This window comes from Dryas octopetala, chromosome 5 (assembly GCF_963921425.1).
Source record: "Dryas octopetala chromosome 5, drDryOcto1.1, whole genome shotgun sequence".
NCBI classification, from domain to species: Eukaryota; Viridiplantae; Streptophyta; class Magnoliopsida; order Rosales; family Rosaceae; genus Dryas; species Dryas octopetala.
In genome coordinates this window covers 13,668,445-13,686,961 of record NC_141370.1, presented here as the reverse complement: position 1 = coordinate 13,686,961, position 18,517 = coordinate 13,668,445, and the positions used below count along the sequence as shown (strand labels likewise).

General features: G+C 44.8%; 2 protein-coding genes across 3 annotated transcripts; one reads left to right on the top strand and one right to left on the bottom strand.

Moving 5' to 3' along the window:
• Nucleotides 1-391: 391 nt before the first annotated feature.
• LOC147284541 (Prolyl oligopeptidase family protein) lies at nucleotides 392-5,038 on the top strand. 2 transcript variants are annotated; one of them, XM_086244930.1, is made up of 11 exons: nucleotides 392-769; nucleotides 856-1,034; nucleotides 1,128-1,350; nucleotides 1,442-1,583; nucleotides 1,666-1,866; nucleotides 2,136-2,267; nucleotides 2,412-2,540; nucleotides 2,992-3,410; nucleotides 3,594-3,810; nucleotides 4,193-4,383; nucleotides 4,580-5,038. In XM_086244930.1, exons 1-11 carry the CDS (start codon nucleotides 411-413, stop codon nucleotides 4,755-4,757), a joined length of 2,370 nt encoding a protein of 789 aa, XP_086101056.1. In that variant the 5' UTR covers nucleotides 392-410; the 3' UTR covers nucleotides 4,758-5,038. The 2 variants fall into 2 exon arrangements, with proteins under 2 accessions (XP_086101056.1, XP_086101055.1); XM_086244929.1 differs by having other exon boundaries at nucleotides 1,666-1,881.
• Nucleotides 5,039-5,917: 879 nt separating this feature from the next.
• LOC147284540 (uncharacterized) lies at nucleotides 5,918-9,567 on the bottom strand. The gene has a single exon (XM_086245244.1). The coding sequence runs from the start codon at nucleotides 9,153-9,155 to the stop codon at nucleotides 6,297-6,299; it is 2,859 nt and encodes a 952-aa protein (XP_086101370.1). The 5' UTR covers nucleotides 9,156-9,567; the 3' UTR covers nucleotides 5,918-6,296.
• Between the last annotated feature and the right edge of the window lie 8,950 nt (nucleotides 9,568-18,517).

The window sequence follows — 18,517 nt, the reverse complement described above, 5'->3', positions numbered from 1 at the left end:
ACCCCTCCCTTTCCCCAATACCCCATTTTCTCAATGTCCCCTTATTTTATTTTATTTTCTCTCTCTCTCTCTCAAGGTCGACAACCTTGTCAACCACAAAATCGAAAATCAATAAATCAAGAAAAGAAAATTATGAGTATATTTAGAATCCTTCTTGCCCTTAGGATTAGCCTAAGTGGTAAAAGTGAGTAGGATAAAAGTTAAGGTTAGTTCGATTCCTTTCAATATAACCAAAAAAATAAAATACAAATCCTCCTTAAGATGGTCAGAGGCAAATTTAAGTCCTAATAATTTGGGCTTTCGTAGGCCCAACTTCAACCCATAAACAGGTTGATTATAGGACCCATTCTCGATTTGGACTATTACTACTTCACAAAACCCCAACGCTAAACCCGTCTCCCCCAACAACGATGCGCCACCTCGTAAAACCCCTCCGCCACGAGTGCCGCCGTCTGCGGCGGTTGGCCCACTTCAAGGCCCCACCAAAAGCCACAGCGAGCTCAGCGTCCCCTCCGAGACCGCCGAAACCGCCGCAGAAGCCTGAAAGCTTCACCTTTCACGACCAGACGTGGGAGGACCCGTACAGCTGGATGTCGAAGCTGAGTGACAAGGTGGCCATGCGCCACATGGACATGTACATGGAGCAAGAGGAGAAGTACACCGAGGCCGTCATGTCCGGCACCGACCGCCTCCAGAGCAAGCTCCAGTCCGAGATGGCCTCTCGCTTCGCCTCCGACCTCTCCACCCCTCCGCTTCGCTGGGGGCCATGGTACAACCGTAATTATCACATCAATTTCGTCCTTTTTTGCTTCTTGATTACTCTTTGCTGATAATCTGAATGATATGCTCTATCAGGTTGTACTATCGGCGCGTGGAGGAAGGAAAGCAATTCCCCGTGCTGTGTCGCAGACTCGCCAGTTTAAACGACGAGTTCATTTCGCACAATTCGCCTTCTGCTGGATTCGATTTCACTTCGGGAAAGAGAATTGAGCAGAAGCTCCTTGATTACAATCAGGAAGCTCAAAGATTCGGAGGTAAATTATTATTTCATTTTGAAAACAGCATTTTATTATATTTTGTTTTATTTTTTTGCCTTGAGATTCTATTTTGAATTTAATTTTCTGTAGGTTATGCTTTTGAAGAACTATCGGAAGTATCTCCGGATCATAAGTTTATTGCGTACACAATGTATGATAAGGACAATGACTACTTTAGGCTATCTGTTAGGAATTTGAATTCTGGTGCACTATGTAGTAAGCCTCAAGCGGACCGTGTTTCAAATTTGGCATGGGCCAAAGACGGGCAGGCATTGCTTTATGTTGTTACTGATCAAAACAAGCGGCCGTATAGGTTGGCAATTTGTCAAATTTACAGTGTTTGTGTGTGTGATTTTGTTCTGCCACAATGAAATTGTAGTAATTTTAGACTTTTTATGAATCAGGATATATTGTAGCATGATTGGATCAACGGATGATGACGTTTTGATTCTAGAAGAGTCGGATGATAGTGTATATGTTAACATTCGACACACCAAAGATTTCCGGTTTGTGACTGTACATACCTTCTCTACCACATCTTCCAAGGTATTGCTTTGGAGATGAGTTTGTGGCCAGCTGAAACATCAGTTTTGGTTCAAGTGATATAGTAATCGTGACCTCTTTTTAGGTGTTTTTGATAAATGCAGCTGATCCGTTGTCCGGGATGAACTTAGTTTGGGAGTGTGAAGGTATAGCCCATGGCATTCTTGAGCACCACCAAGGATATCTTTATATGTTTACAGATGCTGCCAAAGAGAGCCAGTCAGTTGATTACCATTATCTTCTTCGTAGTCCTGTGGATTCTTCTTCCAGTCCAAGAGTATGGGAGGTCTGTGGCTTAACCGTGCGTTTCTGTGCTTTTTAATCTACCAAGTATTGTTTTTTACTATGTTTCTTTGCTTGAGATATGATCTGTAGCTCATTTCTCTTTTTCATTCCTTGATCAGTGTATGCCTTTCAGATTCATGCTTTGATTAGTATTATTTTTAGATCAAGCATGAGCATTTCAGTTTGTTTTCTATTTTTATCTGGCATGGTTTTTCTTCTTTAATCTGGATTGTACTCTTGCACAATAATTTACTGTCTTATTTGTTGCAGGATGTATTCATCAATGACCAGGATTGGGTTGTTGAGGATGTGGATTTCAGTCATACACACTTGGTACTTATTTTAAGGGAAGAGCGGAACTTTAGACTTTGTTCACTCAGTCTGCCTTTGCCTGCTGGGAAGGTAGGTTAACAACACCAACTTCTTTGGGGTATGTGTGCATCATGAATTGACAACAACAATTTCAATGTGAAAGTGATTGAAATATGCTCTTGACTGCTTTTAGCCTCCTCATGGTTCTCATCAATTTTAGTTCGTGTGTAACAGGGACCAATTCATCTAAAAGAGCTACACCCACAATTCCTGCCTCTTCCAAAATATGTTTCCCAAATTTCACCTGGACCAAATTATGACTACCATTCATCAAAGATGCGCTTTACAATATCATCACCTGTGGTATGTTAGTTACTATAATCACTTCTAAAGATTGTTGCAGCATTGTTTTATAGCTATATGGTCTCATATGTGTTTCTTCCATTCTAGCAAACAAGTTGGTTATACTGTCTTGACTGTAAATTGAGCCTCTGCCTTTTCTACATGGGTAAAATAATCCCTTCCCGAATAACTGGTCTCAAACTTTTGATTGCCTGCCTGGCTTCATATAGAATTCATGATGTATTAGAAGCTGAAGGTTTTCAGGTTAGGTCCATTAAGCACAGCATGCATCCTTCTGCTTTATGATTACTTAATTTGTACCGTTTTGGGTAGCTTCCTTCTAAAATTTAAAAAAAGTATAAGGTTCATAATGTTCTTGACATTTGGTTGCGTCATCTATCTTTTTTATCTTGTTTCTGGAAATAGTGTGCATCTCCAGTTTAGATTATGAACCCAATCTTTTGAATTGCAGATGCCAGATGCTGTGGTTGATTACGACCTGTCGAACGGAAAGTGGAATATCATTCAACAACAAAATATTCTTCATGAAAGAACACGGGTTTTGTATGGAACAGCTTCTTTAGCAAGCATCAGCGAGAAAACCTTAAATACAATATCTTCTAATTCTACAAATGAGATCAACTCTGATGATGATCAGCTGTGGAATGATCTTTCTGAGTTTTATGCTTGTGAACAGTATAATGTCTCTTCTTATGATGGAGTTTTGGTTCCATTGACTGTTGTGTACTCTCGCAAAAACAAGAACGAGGATCAGAACCCTGGATTGCTTCATGTGCATGGAGCTTATGGTGAGATGCTTGACAAACGGTGGCGCAGTGAGTTGAAAAGCCTTCTTGATCGAGGGTGGATTGTTGCATATGCTGATGTTAGGTCTGGTTTCTAAGCTATTTTTGGCTTATTTTTCAATCCCACTAAATTACCTCAGTGAAGGAGTTTTTTTGAGTCATTTGCATCTAATGTATTGCAAAACTCACATTTTTTTTTTTTTCTAACTAAAGAGCCTTGTTGTTGCCTACCACTTTAAGTACGATTGTTTGGATAATATATTTCCAGAGGCGGAGGAGGTGTAGGTAAGAAGTGGCATCATGATGGAAGACGTACAAAGAAGATTAATTCCATCAAAGATTATATCTCCTGTGCCAAATTCCTTATTGACAAAGATATTGTCTATGAAAACAAGCTTGCTGGTTGGGGTTATAGTGCTGGAGGACTTGTGGTTGCTTCAGCTATCAATCAATGCCCAAATTTATTTCATGCTGCAGTTTTGAAGGTAAACATACTTCACGCCCGCGTTTGGGTTTGGGTTTTACACATCTTTGGTTTCTCATTTGTTCTTGTTGCTTAGTTTTGATGTCTTTGCTTTGGTTAAATGGAGGTTGCTCTTTCTAATTATGAGTCTACTTTTTTGGTTTCTCATCATGAAGAGAACCTCATCATATTCTGTTGACAATTTTAATTGGGTGTTTAATTCTTCATTCGCAAGAAGAAACAGCATTGGTAATTAAGGGAAACTAATACATTGGAAATTGGCATTTGCAATTATGTGTCTGTAAGGAGGCATTATAGTTCTCTTTTCTTAGTAATACTAAATGCATAGTCATGCTGATTTTATATATTTCTTTGTAAATTAATCCATTTTTTCTATGTGTCAGGTTCCATTTTTAGATGCAACGAACACTCTTCTCCATCCAATTTTACCACTCACAGCCGTTGACTATGAAGAATTTGGATACCCTGGGGACATTGATGATTTTCATGCTATACGTGACTATTCTCCTTATGACAATATTCAGAAGGATGTTCTTTATCCAGCTGTATTGATATCGTCATCGTTCAATACACGGTAATTTTCAAATATCCTTGTATTAGTTTTTTCAACTGATATGCATAGGATAATAAATTTAGTATAAACAGCTGTGGCAACTGAATAGATGTGAATTTTCTACCTCACAAGAGTAAAAAGCAGCTTTTTGATGAGCTAGCAAAATGTAAAGAAGGTTGGCAGGCTGTTGATGATCTTTCTGTTTGATATGTTTCAGATTTGGAGTTTGGGGAGCTGCGAAATGGGCTGCACAAGTTCGTGAACAAACAATTTATGACGCAAAGCGTCCGATACTGCTCAATTTAACAACGGACATAGTGGAGGAAAACAGGTACCTCCAGTGCAAGGAGTCGGCGTTAGAATCTGCATTTCTTATAAAAGTGATGGAATCGTAGATTTCATTTTACCCCCCCAATTCAGTACTGAATCTGTTGGTCAGCAAGACAGAAGCTAGCAGTTACAGAGGTGGAACATAGAAGGGACTAAAGAGGGGCCATGCCCCTACAAACTTCTGAAAAAAACAAAAAATCAATATATGTTATAGAGAATATCAATGTGTTCAGCATATGTATCACATATCACTTGTAAAATTTTTGTCTTCCCTTCTATTCTTCTCATGAACAATTGAACATCATAGAGATTCTCTAAATTGGAACTCTCTAGCCATTCAAATGCTTTAGGCATATATTATATATACTAATCAGGTTTCGGAATGGAAGGAATGGGATTCATTCTGATTCTTGTTTATTCTTGTGTTAGTAGCGGAATGAATAGTGATGCGCGGCCCATACGAAATTAGGAATAAGATTCTTAATATTGGGAGAATGGGATTTCTTAGGGGAGTGTTCGGAATGGAAAAGGGAGAACTGGAATGGACTTTTTCATATCAAAACTACCCTGCCAACAGCCCATTTCCAGGCTTAATAAAAAAAAAAAAAAAAAACATATTCCCAGGCCGAAAAAGGGACTACATTAACATATTCGATACGCTCAAATTTGTCTACTGATCACTGTCACCACCCACCAAGGCACCAAGCAAAAGAAGTTTCCTTTAGAGGTTAGGTTCCCCAATAACCTACCTCCCAAAATGGTTTTTTTAATAAATAATTTCTTGTCGAACAGTGAACCACCATTGACGATTCTGTATGCATTCTTTTACTTAGATATTATAATTGATTTGCCTTACAAAATGGGATTTGTTATTTGCTGGTTAGGTGTCTCTTTCTCTTCTTTTTTTTCTTCTTTACAAGACAAACGGATTCTAATCATCACTATCAAGTTCTAAAAAGAAGCATGCAATGCAAAGAGTATATCCTACCAACTTCATAAAAAGGGACTCTCAAGCTTTACTCAGTACACAGAATAGGCATAATGAAACATGCTTATCACTGTAATTTCCATGGAAACAAAACCAACCATTGATAATCCCCAAACATTTAAATCACCCACTCTTTAATTTCTTTTACTTTTACTTTATATATAAGATAATAGTTGCTTTGCCAAGTACCTTGGGGAGAATTTTACATGCATCTTCAGGACAATGACATAACACACAAGAGGGCAACATATACCAAGAAATTAATCATACCATGTAATGTACAAGAGCAGATTGTGAGTAATGAGAATCGTTGTGTAATCTAATTCTGCTTTGGTTTTCCGTTTGTCAAAATGATACAAATTTCTAAACCAACTCTACAAGAACCCTTTCTATCAGTAAAAGAGAAAAACTCTACAAGAACCCAAAACGTGAACAAGAAAATTACAGAGCAATATCAAACAAGAATTAACACTTTTGTCCGTTGGCATTGATGAGCTTTTTGAGCAAGAACAAAAGAATCGAACCATACAGGAATTAAAATCATCCCCTGCTTTTGGCTTGGAAATCATCAGCTTAGATGACCGGGGAGAGGCCATCAAATAGAAAAATTTCTTTCTCATTTTGGAACAGAATCAATTATAGATGTCTCAGATTCTTCATCAACAGTAGACAGCCCACCCTCTCTGATAAAGGCTGGATTAAGAAAATTCGCCAGAAAAGCCCATAACTTGTAAACATCCTCAAAGTTGGTGAGAAAACCCAGAGAAGCTGTTACAACCTCAACCCGTACGAACCGACCTTTTCTATCCTTTCTGCCATTTTCCATTGGCCTGCACAAGGTAGTATCTTGCAGATTCAAAGCCCCATGTTTCTGTCTGGGACCATCCATGATTTGTATGTGACTTAGGAAACCAATGCCAAGATAGATACCTTCTTTCTCAGCCAGCTTCTGAACAACTTCTGGATTGATTAGCCCTCTATTTCGGTCTTTCACATTGAAAGCTACAGCTGCACCCCTTTCATATTTTATTTTTGGCCCGTAGATGTGAACTAAATTTGTTCTGTTGTCTCCATCTGAACCAGGCAACCTTAACTGCAGCAATGAGGTCACTAGCCAGTTGATCAAATATCGCAATCGGAAGGTGGTTTTATTGAGACCCAACGTATTAACATGATCAAGATGCCGGCATGTTATCTCAGGTTCCCTCCTGCTGTCCCAGTCTTGTCCATCACCATATTCCCCATCACTGGTGTAATCTTCATCCTCGAGACTAGTCACAGAAATTTCTCCAGTATGGCTTACATGATCTTTTCGGTTATCTTCCATGCTAAAGGACACCCTTCTCCCCCTGCTTGGTGGTTCATTCTCTTCCAAACCAAAAAATCTACCATTAGCATATCTACTCCCCTCCCTTCTCCCTAGCAACCTGAATTCACCTTCAGTTTCTCTTCTTATGGCGCAACCTCTTATCTCTGTGCAACTTTCAGTGGTTGATCCATTCTCTAGGACATGGTGCTGAGAAGTGGAAGTTGAATTGTTGAGACAAAACCCATTTGTGGCAGAATTCAAAACTGACCCAGTCGATAAGGATTTGCTAGTTCCACATTCTTCTTGGATCTCACTAACATGAGGACCAGAACCCCTTTTACCATTTTGTGCAGTGGAACCTGTTTCTGCAAATTGTTCTTCATTGACCTCCTTGACACAGTCCAGTTCCTGAGAAATTGATAGGAGAGCAGCGTCAAATGATAGCACATGAGAATCATCATGTGGCCTTGAGTTTATCTCTTTGTCATCATATATGGGGCTGCCATATATCTTAGAAGTAGGTTTTGGAGAAAGCTGCTTATGATTCTTCCTGCCCAGAAACCAAAATGGTGGCAAAGGAGAGGCAGTCTTCTGTTTGTTAATCTGGCCTGAATAGTCAGAACCCAATGGGCTCTGACCCAAATCAATATAAAACGAATTGTCTGATGACTCATCTTCACTGAACACTGGACTCTTCATCACCTCCCCTATTGAGATACTCTCAGTATCTTCAAATATGGTGCTAGTTCCATCTCTGTCAGAGCTGTTATCTTGATCCATCTCCGTCTCAAATACATCCCTCACCTGAGCAGACGTGTATGCTCCAGAGAAAGCAGGCATCTGTGATCCCTGGTGAGTTTCAGAGGTTTTCTCACCATTTATAACTACTTCATCATCTTCACTTCCAGCCAATTTGTCCAAACCATCTGCAGAATCACTCAAATACAAAGGGAACTCAGGGGCTATCTTCACCATCCCAGACCCAGTAGACCCAGACTGATTTTGAAGGCATCCAATAACTGATTTCTTTATCAGAAGGCACCCAAATCCAGTTGAATCATACCCAAAAACCTTGTAAAACGATGTGATGATAAAATCAGGCCTGAACAGGGACAACCCTAGTGAATCCATGTCCTTGGGACCCAAAGACCCAGCATCAAGCAAGACATGCCAATTATTCTGCTGAGCCAGTGCCATCCATTGGTAAGAATACTTAGCCCCTGTAACTCTAGACTGAACCGGAAACACAAAAAGACCAGTTGCGGAATCCTTCTTCCTCCTCTTTTTGTTCGAAATTTGTTTTCTCAAATCAGTTGAGCAGAGTTTCAGGGTTGGCCACTTAAACCAGGCACTGTACACCTTTGCACCTTTCTCTCTAGCACTCTGACCCATCCAATTCACAGACTGGCTCTCATAATCAAACATGGTCAACAATTTCTTGTTCGTATGGAAAGGGTATGATTCGGCCAACAATTTAAACGCAGACCCTCTACTCACAGTAAAAACAAGACCATACTCATTCTCAGGAATGTTTAAATAATCCATAATCCTAGTCTTTATATCATGTTCAACAGTGCCTTTCTCAGCACCACCATAAAGAGCATGATTACTCAAATTTGTAGTTATCTCAGACAAGCTAAATGTAGAAGACTCCCAATAGTGTAAGGTCTGAAGGTAAGAAAAAAGACCAAAGCCACAGTAGTCAAGGCATACCTTTGGAGACAAATGTGCGTACTCATCCAACCTCAGCTGATCGATCTTCTCCGAAGACTGGTACTTTGGGTACATAGTGAGGAACTTAGAGAAAGCTCCATGGAGGTCAGGAATGGCGTCCTCGGACTCAAATATTCGGTCAGCAGCAAGAGCAGTGGCGCAGAGGAACTCACGCTGGGCATGGAGTCTAGCGAGCGATCTGGACCGGCCCAGACCCTCGTCTTGGTTAGCAAGGGCCTCAGACTCCATGTCTTGGGATTTGAAGAGTGACCCATCTTCTGAGGCTTCTTCAAGAGCTTCCCTGAGCTTGTTTTCCTGAAGCTTTCGAAGAATTGATGGGTTTTTCTTGATGTCAAGGTTTGAATCTGATGACCCATCTCTCTTTTTGCTGCTCTTCTTGTCCATGAGCAGAGCAGCACAGTGAGATATGGGCTTCCATAGTGAAAAATGCATGGAAGCTTCAAGCTTGTGTGGTACAATTCAATCTGGTAGAAAACCCAGAAGGGAAAATTGGCTCAGAGCAAAAGAACTCAATGGGTTTAATTTTAGCCCATCAAACAAGGATAGAGAAGAAGGTTCAGCTTCAAACCCTAAGTCCTCTCAGGCAAAATTGGATTTTGGGCAGATCAAGAAAACCCAACTCTGGATTTGCTTAGAGTTCAATTAAATGTCACTCCCAACAAAGAAATTGGTGAGTTAGTGAAGCATTCGAACAATTTCCAGGTCAAAACCCACCCAGAATTTCACTAAAAAGGAAGCCCCATTTCCACCAAATGTCAACTGTCACTGCAGCAAAGCAAACCCACCACACCAAATGGCTCATTTACTCAGATTCTAGTAAATCCAAAAACATGCTGGTGTTGATTTGGGCAACCCCACTCTCTCTCTCTCTCTAGCTTTGACCCACCTATGATCTCTTTTATTTCTCTATAATCTTTCACACCAATGACCAATCCCTCCTTAACAAACAAGAGAGAAAGGACATTGACTTTTAAAAACCAAATGTAAAATGATGTTATTTGTTTCATTTAATAAGTCTTTTTCTTTTTGGGTCTGCATTTAATAAGTCATGTTTGTCAGTTTGTCATTATTTATTTTTTTTCTTTCCAATTTTTATTTAATCAATAAGAATCATCTCACATTCTCACCAGAAAAAGATCTATAATAATCAGGTTGGTTTTTGCACATCTGTATGTTGGGGGTACCCACCAAAGCCACTTTCCTCTTAAAAGTCAAATAAATAGTTGGTTGGCTTTGTACAAAAGCTGATTTCTGTCCAACTAGGCAGCTAGAATGGACTAGTGGACTGCATAGACTGCATAGTAACATAGTTGTTGCGTTCTTGGTTCAGACTTCAAACTTCCGAACCTGAAACCCCTCCCACCTTTTTTATTTCAGTCCCAAATTCACTTTTGCTAATTGCTATCAACAAGTTCTTAGTCTTTAAAACTTTTCTATTATTGTCATTGTCACCATTTTGTTATTATGCTCACTTTTTTATTTTCCTTCATAAAAAGCCTGGTGAATTGCTGTTGCCTACCATAGTGCTAGTACTTAACTAGGATTGTTTGGATTATTTTCAGAAGATATATAATTCCATCAAAGATTATACCTCTCTGCCAAATTCCCTATTGACGATGAAATTGTCCATGAAAAGTACAAGCTTGCTGGTTGAGTGGTTGTGGACCTTGTAGTTATAGTGCTGGACTAGTCTTGGTTGCTTCAGCCACCAATCAATCCCCATATTTATTTCATGCTGCAGTTTTGAAGGTAAACATTAAAACATGATCTCTACCTCCATCTTTTGGGTTTCCCATTTGTTCTTCTTGCATAGTTTTGATGCGCTTGCTTGCTTTGGTCAAATGGAGTTGGCTCTTTCTAACTTGGAGTCTACTCTTTTGGTTTCTCAGCATGAAGAGAACCTCATCATAATCTCTTGACAATTTCAGTTTGGAATTCATTTCTTTATTTTGAAAAGAGAAGCAGCATTGGTAATTTAAGGGAAACTAATACATTGGAAATTGGCATATTGAGGGAAACTAATTAAAGATGTTCTTTATCCAGCTGTATTGATCATCCTCCAACACAATGTAATTTTCAGATGTCCTTGTTTAGTTTTTCATCTGATATGCATAGAAGAATAAGTTTAACTAGTTGAGTTTAGAAAGCTGTGGCAGCTGAATGGATTTCAAATATTGTGCTACCTCACAAGACTAACAATCAGCTTTCTGATGAGCCAGAAAATGAAAAAATGTTGGCAGGGTGTTCATTATCTTTATGTTTGACATATCTCAGATTTGGAGTTTTTGAGGAGCTGCAAAATGACCCAAAACGTTCAATACTGCTTAATTTAACAACATAGTGGATTAGTGGAGAAAGACAGGATACCTCCAGTGCAAGGAGTTGGTAGTGGAGATTTGCATTTTCTTATAAAGGTGATGAAATTAGAGTTCATTTTACCACCCCATTAATCCATTATTGAATTTGTTGATGCAATAGTTTAGTAGCCAGTTCTACAAACTCAATGGCTCAAATTTGTCAACTGATCACTGTCACCAGCTACCAAGTACCAAGTGTTGATGCAAATTCTCGTAAGGTAGATGCAACAACTTAGATAAGTTGACCTGGCTGATCAGGTGCTTTGCTGGATGATGAAGTGGATGCTGGTTGAGATCTTCCTGTAGACAAAAACAAGATCAAAGGAGATGGACCGGTGTGGTACCAGCCAAACACGCTCCGATGATGAAATCAGTGGTGGTGTTTGATGGTGGGTGAGGAAGAACAAAGGAAGAACTTAGGAGAATGGGAAGAACAAGGCAAATGTTCTGGGTTATTCTCAGCAAGTTGGGTAGGCTCTTTTTGTAGAAGGGAATGCAAGTGTTTTTGCGTGTATATTGGTGGATTGCTAGATGCCTCATTTTGCACATATCTGGTGTCTTATATAGGCAAAGGAAGACTTAATGATTAAGTTACCTGCATGTCAATGAATGGTTGCCAGAGACCCACGCACCTGGTCAGACCTAGTTGCATGCTCAGCTGCTTGCTTCCTCAGCATTCAATGCTGTATTGAATGCTCCATTAAATGCAAGGTTGGAAGGTCCAGGCAAACTACCCAGCAGTCATGAATGCAAGCCTGATATTCTATCTGTCAGAAGATTGTGTCAGGTGCATTCAAGTGTGGCGGTTCGTCCCAGCGTGATCTTCCTGGGAATGGCGGCGGAGAGCCGAGCCGAGCTGATGCGAACACATGTTTTCATGTGAAGACACGAAGTCCATGTGTGGTCGGGTCGGACATGAGATTCCAGGCCGAGCCGGTCCCATAGACTGGGGATCTTTCCGAGCCCTAACTGGTCGACGCCAGAACCCGAAAAGAGACCATCTCCTGTGCCGAGCCGAGCCGAACCGGGATGATCGTGGGAGGATGGATACTCGATCCCTTGGAAGATCATCGGTTCGGCTCGAACCGAACTTGGAGGACCAGGCATGGAGATCCGATCCGAGCTGGCAGAGGCGATGCTGAGTGGTGATGACGTGGAGGTCAAAGTTTTGACCACTGAGAGTCAACTCCGAGGTGGATATTGACCAGCCACGTGTCGAGCTGTGATTAGCTGTTCGGATTGATGTGGATTTTCCCACAAACAGGAGTCCCCCAACTTCCGATCCGAGCGAGCAGTGGTGGATTGGAAGTTGAAGTGTAAGGACAATCCCAAAGGTAGCGTGTTGCTTGATCCGAGCCGAACCCGGCGAGCCCAGGTTCCCGAAGATCCGAACACAAGACGACTTGTGATTAGTCAAAACATCTCAGGGACAGGTGAAGAGACGTTTGATTTCTGCATGGGGGAACGTAAGGGTCACCTCGTTATGGGTATTTTTGAATGCTTGACAGGTGTCAAGATCTGGCATGTGAAGCGCCAGAAATGAAGGGCTGAGATCTGAGTTGCATGGGGTATAAAAGGCCCCTTTCTCTCTCTTCCTGTTCACTTTCCAGTTTTTCCAGAAATTCCCACTCTCTCTCTGCAAACTCTTCCCTCCTCCGCCGTGAATTTCCTCCTACCTCCGTCGTTAGTGCAGCAGTTCGGTCACGGTTTCGGGCAAGCGTAATCATAGACGAAGCCATTCCGAGTGTGTGAGGGGTGGAGGGATTGGCCGGACAAAAACCAGTAAGTGATTCTGTCCATTCTTGAGTTTTTGTGTTTTTCGGGTTTTTTCTGGGTGTGTTCTTGGTGTTCTTGAGAAAAAGAGCTTTTTGATCCATAAAGTGAGAGAGAAAGTAGAAAAACTGTTAGTGATGTCTGGATCCGACTCGAGTGATCGGCTCGGCTCTGGGGAGGCGTTTGAAGGAGACAGTGAGGCCGAGGTGAGCCGAAGCCCATCTGCGGGTGAGGCCGAGCCGAGCCGAAGCCCACCTGCGGGTGAGGCGAGTTGGGACGGGTTGTCCGAAGAGTTGGACGAGGCCGGCTCGGCACTGAATCGCAATCCGGGTGGAGAGCGCCGAGCCCGAGGGGATCAGGAAAACCCCGAGATACTGAGTTCCGACTGGGAACAAGGGACGGCCGAAGGAGGTGACGAAGAACCTCTCGACGTCGAGCCGATCGCCACCATTCCGAGCAGACTCACCTCGGGTTCTGATGAAAGGGACAGGGGTCACGAGGCGTCGACCTCGGCTCAGGGGGTGACGGGAAGTCCGATCGATCCGGACTTCTACGAGGAACTGGCGTGGAAGGCCGATCAGATCCCCAATGAGATGACCGAGTACCACCTCAGGGACTTGAGGAATAGATACTCAGTCCCCGACTCCGTGCTGATGAGGTTGCCGACCGAGGGGGAGAAGCCGAGCCGACCCCCGATAGGATGGGTGACCATGTACCCGGAGATGTTTGAGAATGGGGTTCGGCTTCCCCTGCACACCTTCCTGCAGGACTGGCTCGCGACGATCGGCGCGGCGCCACACCAGCTGAACCCGAACGTATACATGATCATCCTGTCCATGCATATCTTGTGGCACAAAGTGCACAAGTGTGTGCCACACAAGGATGTCCTGTTCTGCTCTTACGCACTGAGGTCGAAGAACACCGAGCTCGGCTTCTACAACCTGCAGGCCTACTCGGGGCCGTTGTTCTCGGGCAACCCCTCCTCTCAGAAGACCTGGAAGAGGAGATATTTCTTCGTCTCCGGGGATTGGGAATTCTCCGATCCGAGCAGACCCACCACGGCTCGGGTTCCGAGAGCTTTTAGGATCCCAGGTGGGCAACGGAAGACTGGGGCCGATCCGAGGGCAGTTTGTATATATTTTGTAGTGATTGTATGTATATTTTGTGGCTAACTCCTTTTGGTTTCATCCTTGCAGTCAGCTGGGGCAAATATAAACTCCGAGGCGAGCTGAAGGATCAGATCGCCGCGATCAGAGATTCGCCGACCGAATACCTGTCCACCAAGTTCCTGCTCGGACCGACTCAGATCAGGTTAAGTGGGATCTCCTGGTTTGTACCCAGGTGGAATCCGAGAGCGGAGAGAGGTATGAGTTCGGCAGATCTTGAGGCTCGGCTCAGAAGGAAGGCGGCGAAGAGTGTCCAAAGGAGAGCTGCGGGGCGGCCCCCTACCGAGCCGGTCCAGGCTCCTGCCCCAGCGGCAGCTCAGCCTAGATCTCCTGCGCCGAGACCGGTTCGGCAAGCAGAGAAGAGGGCTCGGGCCGAGCCCGGCGGTTCTGGTGCCGGAGCGTCTGGTTCGGCGCCCCTGAAGGCGGTGGAGGTAGATCCCGGCCTCGAGCCGTTCGTCACGGGCCTCAAGCGCGTGATGACCGCGAGGGTGCAGGAGGGGCTGTGGGCCGATCATGGCGAGCCGGGCTTCAGCCACCAGGCTCTGATCGCATCCCGCCAGGCCATGTTGGTAAGTCTCTTTTACTTCGGATTTTGTCTATTCGCTCGGTTCGGATTTAGTAACGAATTTGTTTCTCTTTTTCTTGCAGCTCGCCATGAGGCAGTTCGAAGCTGCCAAGGCCGCCGTCGATGCCGAGGCGAAACTGGAGAGGTTTCGGGCACGGATCCTGGAGCTAAAAGAGAAGCTGTCCGAGGCCGAGCGGACGGTCAATGCCGAGCGTGAACGGTCAGAGGGTCTGCAGTCCAGGCTGGCCGGGAAGGAGGAGGAGGTCGCTCGGCTCGGCAAGGAGCTTGCATCCTCAGAGCAAAAGGTAGCCGACCTGGGGCAACTTGCTGATCAGCTCCAGCGAGATGTCGAGGAGGCCGAAGGAAGGGCGGCTGAGTCTTGGCGTCGAGCTGGGATTCCAAGCGCCCAGGCACTGGCTGATGCCCACTTTGATGGGTATCAGGAGCTCTTGGAGGCGATCAAAAAGAAGAGGCCGGACTGGGACGTCTCGTTCCTTGGCGAGTCCGATGACGATGAAGACACCCAGGGAAGTCAACAGGATGAGCTTCCTCCTTCCGATCGTCAAGTCCGCGCCGAAGTCGAGCCGACTACAGAAGATCCTCCACTGCCTGCATACGAGCCGACCCCGATTCCCCCAGTCCCCGAATCCGGTCCTAATGACGAGACGCAGATCGGTGGGGTTGAGGTGGTGCAGCTCGGCGAGGAGACACCTGAGGAGTCTACCGAGCCGATCCAGGAGGGTCCTGCCGAGAGATCTGCATGATGGCTGATCTTGTTTAACTTTTATGTTGTCTTGTTTTTGTTTTTTTGTTCCCGAGCCGAAGTGTGGCTCGGGTTTAATTGTTTTTTGGAACAATTTATATTTGGTTTTACCCTGTTTAATTTTATCAATATTTTCTTTATATGATACAAGTTGCTGTCAGTTCGGCTCGGGAATTAAGCTAAAAGACAAAACTAATAACACATGGACAAGAAAATGATAAAAGTGAAAAACGTAATAAAAACCAAGGCATTTTGAGATCTGCTCGGCATGCCGATCGCGATGAAAATGAATGGTAATGATAAATTAGAACTTGTCTTCGGATCAGCTTGATAAGCATAACCAAGATAAGTAAAAAATTTAAAGACCCTAGTCATCTCGGATGGGCTCGGCATACCCATTGAGATATTTAGGAATGCAGTTTTTTGAGAAAAATATTCAAACCTACTTTCAGATCGGCTCGGCATGCACGATGAAAGTTTTGGTTGGAGTGTATATTTTTCTTTTAGAAATATCCTGTTGAACGTTAGGACTGTAGGAAGTCACTTCGGCTCAGACAGGGATTTTTATAGACCTGATAAGTCTGTACCATGCCGAGCATTGGGCCGAAAGTGGCGCGCTAGTTCGGCACGGGAGTTTATAGACCTGATGAGTCTGTAATATGCCGAGCATCGGGCCGGAAATGGCGCGCCCGCTCGACACATGAGTTTATAGACCTGATGAGTCTGTAATATGCCGAGCATCGGGCCGGAAATGGCGCGCCCGCTCGACACATGAGTTTATAGACCTGATGAGTCTGTAATATGCCGAGCATCGGGCCGGAAATGGCGCGCCCGCTCGACACATGAGTTTATAGACCTGATGAGTCTGTAATATGCCGAGCATCGGGCCGGAAATGGCACTTCGGCTCGGCACATGGGTTTACTATTTTTTCGAAGGAAACACTTAGATCTTTCCTCTTTGCTAGAAGTGTATAGGAGTAGAGTCCCCAGTGTTTGCTTCGAAAAATAAGAAGAAAAATGAATAGAAATGTGTTCATCTTTTCATTGATTGGAATGGGTGTTAGGTCGGACAGTCCCCGATCCTAACTACATTTTTACTGGTAATAAGTCTTCAAGTGTTCAGCGTTCCAGCTATGCTTGAGAGGCTTACCAGCCAGAGTGGCCAGGTTGTAAGTGCCGGGCTTGACTATGCCCGTGATTCTGTATGGTCCGGTCCAGTTCGGATCGAATGAGCTCTCCTTGATGGCAAGAGGATTCTTTTTCATGACGAGATTGCCCAATCCGAAGCTTCTGGGTCTGACCCTTTGATTGTAGTATTTGGCTACCCTTTGTTGGTAGGCGGCTCGGCAGAGATCGGCGTCGGTTCGCCTCTCCTCGATCATGTCCAGGCCGAGCCGAAGTCCGGCGTCATTGGTCTCGGGATTGTACGTGCCGGTCCGGAATGAAGGAGTCCCCATTTCGACCGGGACGACAGCGTCAGTTCCGAACGCCAACGCATAGGGTGTTTCCTTCGTGGAGTTGCGATAGGAAGTTCGGTAGGACCAAAGTACCTCTGGCAGGAGTTCAGGCCAATTTCCCTTAGCCTTATCTAGTTTAGTCTTGAGGGTTTTCTTGATGATCTTGTTGATGGCCTCGACCTGTCCGTTCGACTGCGGATGGTAGGGCGCGGTGAAGCGCAAGTTGATGTTCAGACGTGAACAAAAACTCCTGAACTTCTTGCAGTCGAACTGCTTGCCATTGTCCGCAATGATGGTGTGCGGCATGCCGAACCGGCAAATGATGTTCTTCCAGACGAAGGTCTCCATCCGTTCGGCTGTGGTTGTGGCCAGGGGCTCGGCCTCGGCCCATTTGGTGAAGTAGTCGACTGCTACCACCGCCATGGTGACTTGCCCTTTCGCCTTCGGCATAGGGCCGATCAGATCGAGTCCCCACTGCGCGGACGGCCAGGGGCTGGATATGGAGGTCAGCAACTGGGGAGGTTGATGGGGAACCGCGGCAAATTGCTGGCATTTGATACAAGCGCGAGACAGATGATCTGCGTCCTTGTTCAGCGTTGGCCAGAAGTAACCCTGTCTGATCGTCTTGTAGGCGAGGGCTCTTCCTCCCGAGTGGTTTCCGCATATCCCCTCGTGGATTTCTCTCAGCACATCCTGACCTTCTTGGGGAGTGACACACCGCAAGTAAGGCAGGGAGAAACTCCTCTTGTAGAGCTGACCATCGATCATGCTGAACCGAGCCGACCTCGTTTTGATGAGACGTGCTTTATCCCTCTCTGGGGGGAGGATCCCGGAGACCAAGTAGGTGATGATCGGCGTCATCCAGTTCGGTTCGGCCTCGGTTTGCATAACCGTGGCCTCGGTTTCGGCGGTGCTAGGTCTGTCCAGGATTTCGACTGGAACATGCCTGGCGGATCCGGTGTCTGTGGCCGAAGCCAGGCGCGCCAAGGCGTCGGCCCTGCAGTTCTCTGCCCTCGGGATTTGGGATATTCTGTATTCGCGGAAGTTCCCAAGTAGCAGACGAGTCTTCTCGAGGTAAGCAGTCATGCTGGGCTCTCGAGTCTCATACTTTCCCAGAATCTGATTGACGATTAGCTGGGAGTCGCTGAAGATGTTTAGTTTGGTCGCGCCGAGCTCCTTTGCCAATCTGAGCCCGGCGATGAGTGCCTCATACTCTGCTTCATTGTTGGATGCTTGAAATCTGAAGCGAAGAGCATACTCCATCACAACTTGTTCTGGGGAGATCAGAACAAGCCCGGCCCCGCTACCCATGGCGTTGGAAGATCCGTCCACATAGAGGGTCCAGGTGAGGAGATCAATCTGGCCGCGTTCGCCGATTGTGTTCGGATCGGCTGATGCTGGCATAGCGTCGGCGCGCGGTGGATCCTCCATCGAGGTGGTCGACTCACAGATGAAGTCTGACATGGCCTGACCTTTAATGGCCGTTCTGGGACGGTAGATGATGTCAAACTCGCCGAGCTCGATTGACCACTTGATGAGCCGACCTGAAGTCTCAGGTTTTGCTAGGATTTGTCTGAGCGGCTGATCCGTCAAGACAACGATGGAATGAGCCTGGAAGTAGGGTCTCAGTTTCCGAGCCGAGCTGACCAGGGCGAGAGCCATCTTCTCGAATTTTGGATACCTGGTCTCGGCATCGGCGAGGGCTCGGCTCGT

Bases quoted from the DNA above. Each gene is read 5' to 3' on its own strand.
- LOC147284540 (XM_086245244.1), bottom strand. From the start codon at position 9,155: ATGCATTTTTCACTATGGAAGCCCATATCTCACTGTGCTGCTCTGCTC.
- LOC147284541 (XM_086244929.1), top strand. From the start codon at position 411: ATGCGCCACCTCGTAAAACCCCTCCGCCACGAGTGCCGCCGTCTGCGG. The intron at 3,411-3,593 runs GTCTGGTTTCTA...ATATATTTCCAG, and splicing joins GTTGCATATGCTGATGTTAG to AGGCGGAGGAGGTGTAGGTA. The intron at 4,384-4,579 runs GTAATTTTCAAA...GATATGTTTCAG, and splicing joins TCGTCATCGTTCAATACACG to ATTTGGAGTTTGGGGAGCTG.